At 36.7% G+C, this 11,190-nt stretch overlaps 1 protein-coding gene across 5 annotated transcripts; it reads left to right on the top strand.

Annotated features, from left to right (window-relative positions):
* Nucleotides 1–6,422: 6,422 nt before the first annotated feature.
* On the top strand, nucleotides 6,423–10,425 carry LOC111408527. Of its 5 annotated transcripts, none has more exons than XM_023038292.1 (4): nucleotides 6,423–7,676; nucleotides 7,998–9,168; nucleotides 9,304–9,528; nucleotides 9,670–10,425. In XM_023038292.1, the coding sequence occupies exons 2-4, from the start codon at nucleotides 9,119–9,121 to the stop codon at nucleotides 10,046–10,048; spliced, it is 654 nt and encodes a 217-aa protein (XP_022894060.1). In that variant the 5' UTR covers nucleotides 6,423–7,676; nucleotides 7,998–9,118; the 3' UTR covers nucleotides 10,049–10,425. The 5 variants fall into 5 exon arrangements, with proteins under 5 accessions (XP_022894060.1, XP_022894046.1, XP_022894050.1 ...); XM_023038278.1 differs by having other exon boundaries at nucleotides 6,424–7,676; nucleotides 7,998–8,251; nucleotides 8,968–9,168; nucleotides 9,304–10,425; XM_023038282.1 differs by having other exon boundaries at nucleotides 6,424–7,676; nucleotides 8,968–9,168; nucleotides 9,304–10,425.
* The last annotated feature ends 765 nt before the right edge of the window (nucleotides 10,426–11,190 follow it).

Genomic DNA, 11,190 nt, shown 5'->3' with positions numbered 1-11,190 from the left:
TTATTAGTAATTATATATTAGAAGATAACCGACTTTTTAGTTAAAAAGTTTACTTTTAAAAGGAAGGGCTACACGTGCATAATGGTAAAAGGTTAAGGACTAACTTGATATGTTAGTGAGTAGCATCTATAGTGCTTTAAACACAAATTTATAGGGAGTAGAAAACATTCATTTTCATTATCGTTTATTTTTCCCTGCTTTTCCATACTGTACATCCTTTCATTACGTCATCAGAGCAGGGAGAAGTGGATCTCTCTATACAGTCTCCGAATGACTCATCCCACGGAGAACTGGAAAACTCATCAGACAAAGAATCGGAAGAGTTATGCTATAATGACAAAGGAGTTTGATAAAATTGGATCTACACCAATCAGTTCAAAAATAAATTTTTAAATTATTTGAAATCAGTGGACTGGATTCAGCCAACACACTTTCTAAAGCTATTTTTGTAACCCAACTTTGTTGAAGTAGAATTATTGGAACCGAAATACTCACTACTCGAGGAAGAAGTGTTTACTGGGGCCAAAACACTTTTTAAAATTGTGGTCCAGTATATATCATTTGTTTCCTCCCAACATGGACATGTAACAGATATGTTAAAGCTCACTCACTCTTTACCCAAACTCCGAAATTTCAAAGATATTGATACAATCGAAGACATTTTGCAAAAATTTGTATCAGTTGGGCAAGAGCTTAAGGTATTCTTCAAAGTCCTGAACCAGCAAATCATGTCAAATATTACACCTACTCTCAATCCTAATCAAGTTGTTGCAGCCTTTATAAACTTTCTCCTCCTAATCGTAGAAGTCATCCCCCGACATTTTAAGCCAGATTTCATTGCTTGTGTAAAGGGTTCAATAGAAATTCTCCGGACAGACCTTGAATATCTTTTTACTTTTCTAGGCGATACAGCTAAGAATTTGCAACCCACAAAGAATATAGTGATAGATATCGAACTTTTTGTTAATGAGGTAGGAAGTTTCTTCTATTCTTTCCTTTTCACCATTGTTGTATTCATTCTGAACAATGAGGAGGAGGAGGAGGAGGAGGAAGCCAATTATGCAACGCCACATATGGATGCTGTGGTTGATGAGGTACGAAATTTCTTGCATTCCGACCTTTTCACCGTTCTTGAGGATCTACCACTTCAAATCTCTGAGGTAGAAGGAAGAAAAGAAAGAAAAATACAGAAAAAGAAAAAACGAAAAGAACAAAAGAAAGCAATAACAGATATCAAAGCTCTTAGCTCTGGTACATGAGGTAGGAAGTTTCTTAGATTTCAACATTTTCACCGTGAATGAGCACGTTCAGGAGAACCAAGTATTGAATCTAGCACTTTCTGATTTGTTAATAAAGTTTGTGATCTTGGAAACAAAGATTAAGGAGCACTGCATCACTGTCTCAAAGATACCAAGTGATATGACTCCAAAGATTGCCGTGGTTTCTGTAAGTGTTATGCCCTAGATCCAATCAATTTAGGTTGTAAACGCTTTTAATATGTTTAATACATTTAATTTTGGCAAGATCTATTATTTATTTAAATTAATTTCATGATAAATAATATTAAATAATAGAATCCGAAGATCCAAGTTTAAGTGATTTGTTAATCACAAGGAGTTGTGATTGTAAGATACAAATTACATATAATTGGATTTTGAATAAACCGTGGTCGTAAGTAATAACGAGATACGGATATCGTTAATACAGTTAGACCATCACATGTGACATTTCTTACTTGTGAAGTAAGTAGCTGATCTCACGAACTAAAGTGTGGTGACACTTAAATGAACACGTGGATGTTTTGTTATAGAACAAAACATTGGAGACCCACTAAGAGATTCCACATGGATAACTATCTGAGTGTCAGTGATTAATTTCTAACGTTTGGTAATGAAATTGGTCCTACAACTTGAGGTCATCATAGTACCTTATATGAGGACAGTCATATTTTGACGGTGTTGGATGTTGCTCTGTCAAGGGCTGCTAATACGACATCGTTCGGGTATGTCAAGAACCATATGAAGGTTGTGAATGATCAATAGAGGATTCGTCACTCTAAGATAGTAAGAGATTGTGAGCTGCATTTCGTTCAATTAAGTCAATAACGAAATCCTTGGCTAAGGTGTACATATAAGTCGAAAAGGAGTTTTCGACTTATATTGACTAAATAGAAGAATGAAAGATATGATCGATAATCGAGATTGACACACTTTCATATCTTGTAGTTGATCGGATCATATTGACGAAGGGATTATAATTTTATGGTAAACGAACAGTTTTGGTTTTGTTATACCACGTGATATTTCCCGTCACATGTGTTGCCCTGATACATTGCTAGATGTCAATCTGGGACGACGAGTGTGAATCTGTGATAAATTAAAAGAGTGTTTAATTTATCAGTTTTGATTAGATCAAAATAATATTTCACGTCGTTAGGCATCGTTATCGAGAATTTAATGGGTCGTACACAAAAGAGAATTGATAGGTTGCAAATTCCCAATTGATTAATTTAACAATCGTTAGATAAATTAATTAATTGGATTTATTATTTATATTCTCGAATTAATTAATTGGATCGATTAATTCACGGACCGGATTTAATTAAATGGATTAATTAAACAATGGTCCGGACCGGGTTGAGCCCGTTTGGGTTTATATAAATATATGACTAGGGTTTAAGGTCCATAAGGTTTTCATTATTCTTGCTGGCACAAGAGAGAAAACCCTAGCAGTTGCAGTCTATTCTCTGTGTAGATTTCATTGGAGGCTGGACAATTGGACAGCTGTGGGAGATAGATTCAAGCTGCTGGAAAGGAATAACGCGAAGGAGTTTCCAAATTAAAGAAAAAGTATATTTCTTATCACAGTTTTTATCTAAATATAAAGCTGAATCCTGAGTGAAAATTGAAATTTGTTAAATTCCGCTGTGCATGTTTAAATAAATTCCCAACAGCTTCACTCTTCATTGTTGATTCTGTTCTTGATGCTTTCATGGTCTTCATAAATAACAAGTCTGCCAAGAATGTTTTTGTGAATAATCATATTGCGATGCTCCATGAGAAGCTAATGTTATTGGGATCATCCATCACAGATATTGATAAAATTCAATACATGCTGGAAGGAGGTAAAAACATTTTTTATTTTCCCCTTCATACATTTTGAAATGGTTGTGTGTCCATTTATAGGTAAAAGTTCAAGCTGTACATGGTAAATGAAATTTGTGATGGAAATAATCTATAAATGGAAAATATGGGCTTGATTTTTGTGATTTTATTTGCTTGATTGCTGCTAATTTTATTTGCTTGATTTCTGTGATTGCTGGTATACTGTAATACTCCCACTCAAGTTGGAGCTTGAAGATCCGTAATGCCCAACTTGAATCGAAAGAAAACAAATAATTCACGTACCAACGATATATTAAAAAAATCAGCTTCTTATTGAGAGATTGAAACATATGAGGTAGTAAGAAGACCGAATTTGATTTTCTCTCGAACAAGATGACAATCTAATTCAATGTGTTTTGTTCATTCATGAAAAATCGAATTACGAGCAATGTGGGTGGTAGCTTGGTTGTTATAGTGAAGTAGAATAGGTTGCGGATGGGGCATAGTGATTTCCTGTAGAAGGACATGAAGCCAAATAAGTTCACAAGTTGTAGTGGCCATTGCACGATATTCAGCTTTAGCAGAAGATCAAGAGACAGTAGTTTGTTTCTTAGTACACCAAGAGATGAGGCTATTACCCAATTTGATAATGAAACCAGTTGTGGAACGTCGTGTGAGTGGACGACTTGCCCAATTAGAGTCATTGAAGGCAGATATCTAAAAGCTACAATTATATAAGAAGATGAGGCCACAACCAGGAGTAGTCTTCATATAGCGGAGCAGGTGATGAGCAACATGAAGATGAGGCTGGCGAGGAGTGTGCATGAATTGACTCAGAATGTCGACAGCAAAGGTTATGTCAGGACGAGAGATAGTTAAATAGATCAAACGACTAATCAACAGTCGATATAAGCTAGGATCATCTAGAAGATCACGATCCGAGTCATTAAGTTTGCATTGTTGTTCTATGGGAAAATAAGTCGGGGAAGAGTCGAGTTGACCAGAATCAGAAAGAATGTTCAAAGTATATATCCTCTGATTGATAAAGATGCCTTTAGGAGATCGAACAATTTCAATCGCTAGGTAATACTTGAGATCACCAAGGTCTTTGATTTTAAAGGTCTGTGCAAGATGTCATTTGATAGAATTGACGACAGAGATGTCATTATTGGCAACTAGAATATCATCAACATAGGCAAGAATGTCAATAAATGTTGTACCCTCGGTCTTGATGAAAAGACTATGATTAACTGCAGATTGACTAAAACCTACAAAGATGAGAACATGAGATAATTTCGAATACCCTTGTTTGAGACCATATAAGGATTTGTGGAGACGGCATAATCATGTCTCCCCTTGACGACAATATCCTAGTGGGGTAGCATGTATACTTCCTCATCAAGATCACCGTGAAGGAAAGAATTGTGAACATCTAATTGTTGAATAATCCATTGTTTAGCTATAGCTATAGCAAGAAGACAACGAACATTAACAAGTTTAGCCACATAAGCAAAACTGTCAGTATAATCAAGACCTTCTACCTGAGTGAAATCCTTGGCAACTAAATGAGCTTTATGACGTTCAATGGAACCATCTGCACGCAATTTTATTCTATAAACCCAATTGCAACCAATGGCTTCCTTATCAGGGAAAAGATGTTCAAGGACCCATGTGTGATTGGCTTCAAGGGCTTGAATCTCAGAAGCCATGGCCTTTTCCCATGAGGCTCAATGATAGCTTGAGAGTAAAAGACAGGGTCTTGAACATTTTTGGAGATAAAAGAGAGGAAAGCAAAATGTTTTGGACTAAAAAAATGATAAGAAAGAAAATTAGGTAAAGAGTAAACCATAACTAAGAAAGATTGGGTATGAGATGATGAACATGGTCCTTTTGGATGTAGATCTGAGCAATGTAATCATGAAGATATATGGGGCGAGTGACTGTGTGTTGAGGTCTAAGGGATAGAAGTAGAATGGGGATGAGTTCTGGGAAGTTGGTAGGCCCATCATCATTCAGAATAGATGGTTCAATGTTTGGTGGGGGTGGTGCTTGGGGAGATGGTCCATCATCATTTGCTTGAGTCTCATGTGTATCATGGGCTGAATGTAAGAGTTATATGGAGGGACTGTGTGGTGTCTGGCAAGGCGTTTTGTAATGAGGCATCTGAGGGCTGCATGATAGTAGCAAATGGAAAGATAGATTCTCCAAAGTGGACATTACGAGACATGGATATCTTCTTGGATTACAAGTCATAAAAACGATAGGTGTGTGCAGTTTGAGAGTAGCCTAAAAATATGCATAGTGTGCTACAAGATGAGAACTTGTCCCGATGAATACTTAAAGTGTGTGCATAGAAAAGACATCCAAAGACACGAAGATGATCATACTTGGGAGGCTTGTTGAAAAGAAGGTCATAAGGAGTTTTGCCATTAAGAGAGGGGGTTGGTAAGCGATTAATTAAATAAGCAGCAGTAAATATGCATTTACCCCAGAAGGAAATTGGTAAATGTGCATGAAAGTGAAGGCATCGAGCTACATTTAATAGGCGACAATGCTTTCGTTCAGCTATACCATTTTGCTGGGGTGTTTTAACACAAGTGCGTTCAAGAATGATGCCATGGTCAAGGACAATTGTTACATACGATGAGATAGAATTCAATTGTTTGATAGGACAATTAAATTGTGTGTGGATCATTTTAATGAATGTGGTCAGACAAGTAAATGCATCATATTTAAAACGCATGAGTTACACCTGAGTAACATGCAAAAAATCATCAATAATTGTAAGAAAATAATGTGCACCAGTTGTAGAGGGTGTGGAATATCCACCCGAAATATCACGATAAATCCAATTAAAGATAAAGTACTTTTATTTTTGACCAGTTTGAAACGGAGGCATGTATGTTTGCCTCGAACACAACTGTCACAATTTCTAATTTTATTTGAATCACATAGAACTTTTAGAATGCAAGAATTTGAAGGATGACCTAAACGAAGATGGCATAGGTTCGGTATGGAGTAAGGTTGATGTGATTTGAAGTGCAACTTGATCAATTAGTTTAAAAAGGTAGAGGCCTCCACATTCTTCACCCATCCCAATCAACTTCCTCATGTGTTGGTCCTTAAATAAACAAATAAAAGGAAAAAAATATGATAACACGATTAGATGATTTAGTGAGTTGACTAATTGAAATTAAATTATTGTTAAAATCAGGAATGAAAAGGACATTATAAAGGCATAATTGAGGAGAAATATAAATGTGACTTGTATGCTTGATTTGAGCCATAGAACTTGTGGGCAATGTAAGAGATTGGTTATGGGCCCAAATATGTGTGGCTTTGGGTAAATTAGAAATACAAGCAGTGTGGGCTAAAGCCCCACTATCGATGATCTATGAAAGGGAAGAGATACCAGGGAAGGCATTGGTGGTGGGTTGCAAAAATTCCATCAATTGTTGGTAGTGCTCATTAGATAGACTAGGGATTACACATGATGTGGAATGAGTTGAAGTACTGGACACCATGTTCACTGTGGGTGGCCGATTACCACTCGAATCATGTGGTCAATTTCTAGTTGGAGCTGGTTGCAGGGGATGCTTCAGCTTATTTGTGTTCCAATGATGAGGATAACCAATGATTTTGAAGCAAGAGGACTCTAAATGGCTGTCCCTTCCACATTTGATGCATTTCTTGCCATTACAAGAATGAGACCCATGAGTGGTCGGAGGATGTATGCGTGCGACAGCCATGGCGGTAGTTTCGGGATTGGGTAGCAAAGGGATTTGTAAGAGGCGTTGTGTTTCTTCTTGGTGTATGGTGGCATAAGCTTTGGAGATTGTGGGAAGAGGCTCCATAGCAATAATTTAGCTTCGGATATTGGAGAATGAATCATTGAGGCCCATGAAAAAAAATTGGAACAATCGTTCAATATTGGCTATTCCTTCGACCCTTTTACGAGCATCACAGTTGCAGGGATTGGGTTTGGTCAAGGCAGTGAGTTCATTCCATAACCCTTTGATAGTGTTGTAGTATGTGGTAACAAACATATTGCTTTGTTTGAGATTCACTAGGTGACGATGGAGACTATAAAGGCAGGGTGATTACTTTGAGAGAAATGATTGTCCAAATCGATCCAAACATCAGGTAGTTGGGTACAGTAAATCAAGCTTTGTTGAAGAGGTTTGTCAATAAAGTTTAAGAGCCACGATAGAATCATATCGCTACAAAGGTCCCAGAGGATGGCAATTTCGATGTCCTATGGTTTCTTTAGAGTTCCATCAACGAAGGCAAGTTTATTTTTAGCATTGAGGGCCATAGGCATCGAGCATTTCCAGGAGGCATAGTTTTCTCCAGTAAGAAGATCTCGTATCAGTACGGCACCAGGTTGTCGACGGGGGTTAAGAAGTATGAGAATGTGAGATCATTTATTAGTTTTGAGGGGGTGGATTATGTGGAATAAAACATGGTGATTGCCTGTTTTGATGTTTGCGGAAGCTAGAAAGAATTTAGAAGAGGTCGTAGTGAAAGGACTGTTCTAATACCATGATAAAATTCAATACATGCAGGAAGAAGGTAAAAACTGTTTTTATTTTTTCCTTCATGCATTTTACAATGGTTGTGTGTACATTTTATAGGTAAAAGTTCAAGCTCTACATGGTAAATAAAATTTGTGATGGAAATAATCAGTAAATGGAAAACATTGGCTTGAATTCTGTGATTTTATTTGCTAGATTGCTGCTGATTTTATTTGCTTGATTGTTAGTATGCTGTAATAGATATAGCAGTGCAACATGAAGTAGAACATGAATAACTTGTGATACGAACCAGAGACATAGCCTTTGAAGTTGAATATGTTATCAACTCATTCCCTCCTGTTTGGTATCTCACCTTTAGGCTCCCTCAACTCATAGAGAAAATTCAACTTATTGGGATGGCCATCCAAGAAATTAAGAACAAAATTGATGCAGCCGAAATGCCAGAAGTTACAAAGTATGGAGGTCAACAAGTATCGTCACAACCTAAAGGACCTCCTATCTTGGAAGACAACGTTGTGGGGTTTGAGAAAGTGGGAAACGAAATCGCAGAAAAACTTGTTAGAGGAAAGAAGCAACTACAAATTATTTCCATCTTTGGAATGCCTGGTCTTGGTAAGACGACTTTAGCAAAGAAACTATATAATCATCCCACTGTTGGCCCTTATTTTGATGTTCGCGCCTGGTGTGTTGCTTCTCAAACATTTAAGAAGAGAAATATGTTGATTGAAATTTTGATGTCAATAGGTCACCTCAAAAGAGAAACAATTATGAATATGGAGATTAAAGATTTAGCTAAAAAACTTCACAAAATTTTAATGAGAAGGAGATACCTTGTTGTGATAGATAACACATGGGATACGAATGCATGGAATCAATTGAAAAGATATTTTCCATGTGAACAAGTCAGAAGTAGAATATTATTCACCACTCGAAATAAAGAAGTTGGTTTGAAAGCTTCAGCTAGTATCATGAAAGAACTTCCTTTTTTTGTCAAAAGATGAATGCTGGGAATTATTACAAAGGAAACTGTTCCAAAAAGATGATTGCCCTCAAGAATTGCTAGACATTGGGAAGCAAATTGCAAGAAATTGTCATGGCCTACCACTTCAAGTGGTCGCGATAGCTGGAGTGCTCGCAAATATGGAGAAGAAAGAACACTTGTGGCGCAAAGTAACAAGAAATTTAACTTCACATATATCTGAAAACTCAGACAACTGCATTCAAATATTGGAACTTAGCTACAAACATTTACCAATGCATTTAAAATCATGTTTTCTTTACTTTGGAGCTTTTCCCAGTACGGAAGTTGATATCACTATGGATTGCAGAAGGGCATGTAAAGAAGGAAGAGCATGAGCGTATAGAAGACGTGGCACTAAAATATCTTATGGAACTAATTGACAGGAGCTTGGTAATTGTCGCCCAACGAAGATCTGATGGGCAGGTCAAAACTTAAAAATTCATGATCTATTACGTGAAATGTGCTTGAGAATAGCAGGTGAAAAATACTTTTTGAAGGTGGTCACATCGTAAGTTCATTGTTTCTCATTTTTCTCTCTCTCTCTCTTTCAGCACTTTCGTTCTCGTCCATTTTAGTTGCAGCCTAATAATAATTGTTACAATTCTTGATGATCATATTAATGATGTGTTTATTTTATTAACAGTAATTGTCCTGATCGAGCGCCATTCTTCAGTCAACACAGATGTCTGATACTCGACAACATGTCACCTCCTATGAACTCACTAGCTTCTGGCCTACACGTACGCCCTCTATATTTTTATAGTGAGAGGCAACCATTTAATTTATGCGGCATCAAAGTTCTGAGGGTATTAGATTTTCAGGGAAGCTGTGAATGTGTGGTAGGAATTGAACGTCTGGTTCACTTGAGGTACTTAAAATTTCAAACTGTATTATTGCCACCACTGGAAAGTTTCCACAAATTAAAATTTCTTGATGTGGACACTGTATATTCAGTTGAACTACCTGATGTCCTTCTTAATATGGTGAGTTTGAGAAGTATAAATTTCAGGAGCGGCACATACTTCAGTGAATCTTGCCGCCAGCAAGCAACTAAGGATGATCGGTTTCAAATAAATAGTAACCTACAAAATGTTTCTGCACTTACAATTCATGATGAAACGGATGAGAAAATTCTGAGATGCTTGCATAATCTTCGCAGACTGACAATCTGGTTCGAATCTTCACTTGATTATTCTTCTGACTTCGTTAATCAGCTTGAATCACTGAAGCTTATTAAGGTGGGACATTCATCTTCCATTTTGATCAGTGTGCCCTTATATCTCAAACAATTGACTCTAGTTAAAGTACGCATGTCTTCTAAAGAAATGGAGATAATTGAGGGGTTGCTGAATCTTGAGGTTCTCAAATTTTTAGATGTTTCCTTTTAGGGAAGACATTGGGACACAAGTGAAGTTGAATTCTCACAACTTAAATTCCTGAAACTCTTTAATGTAAACCTTGCAAAATGGAAAGCCTCAAGTGATAATTTCCCAAGACTTCAACAACTGGTATTGCGAAATTGCGAGCGTTTGAAGATGATCCCTTCCAGTTTAGGTCATATTCCGACATTACAGATGATTGAAGTATGTGGGCGTGCAAAAGCTGTCAAAGAATCTGCTAAGCAAAGTCTGGAAGAACAACATGACATGGGAAATGAAGATCTTAAAGTCATAATCTCAGACTTGGGAAGTGAAGAACAAGAAGAAAGTGGACGTGAAGAACAAAGTGAAGAACAAGAAGAAAGTGAAAGTGAAGAACAATGTGAAGTACAAGAAGAAAAGGCAAGTGAAAAATTCTCTGACTAGTAAACTGAGCTTTAGTTTTTGCTAGTATACTATGATTCTCTAAGAATTCCCTTTTCACTTATTTAATTGGATTTTGAAAATTTTCTTTTCTTACATGAGATATCTTAGGCAGCCTTCTGAGACATTTCAGGCGACAATGAGAGAGTATCTTTTCATTTGATCTCTCACTTTCTCATCTTGGTGCGTTATACTAAATGAAACATGAAATAACTTTCACTGTCTTTTTGACTTGTTATGAAATTAGGGTTGGATCTATTTTATGAGCCTCTTAATGTTATTTGGGGAACTACTATCCCACAATGCTATTTTTGGGCATTGGTTCTCAATTATCTGAGATTTCAGAATACCTTTTTTTACTCTGAAACATGAAGGACAGTTAAGTATTTCTGTCAATTACGACACCAAAACCAATCTGTTCACAGACTTTCTAAACCTGTTTCATATTTTACAAGATGAGCACATTTTCATTTTGTTTTCTTTATTTTCATTGGACAGGAACTGCTGAAGAGACAAACAGGTAAAACCCGAGCTATAGTGCTAATTAGTCTATTACTAGCTATTCTGCTGGTTGGGCGCTTCTTCATCCCCATGACACAGAGACTCTGAATTAAGCAAGCGAAAATTCTTTATTTGGATGTAGTCGATGTAGTCGTTCTTTTTGTGATGTTTCGACTCTTTCATTGATTTTTTCCCCATGGAATTTGATATGTTTTTAAATTTATGTC

This window comes from Olea europaea, chromosome 2 (assembly GCF_002742605.1).
Source record: "Olea europaea var. sylvestris chromosome 2, O_europaea_v1, whole genome shotgun sequence".
Classification (NCBI taxonomy): Eukaryota; Viridiplantae; Streptophyta; class Magnoliopsida; order Lamiales; family Oleaceae; genus Olea; species Olea europaea.
The sequence above is the reverse complement of the archived record's forward strand: the minus strand, read 5'-3'. Positions and strand labels throughout refer to the sequence as shown.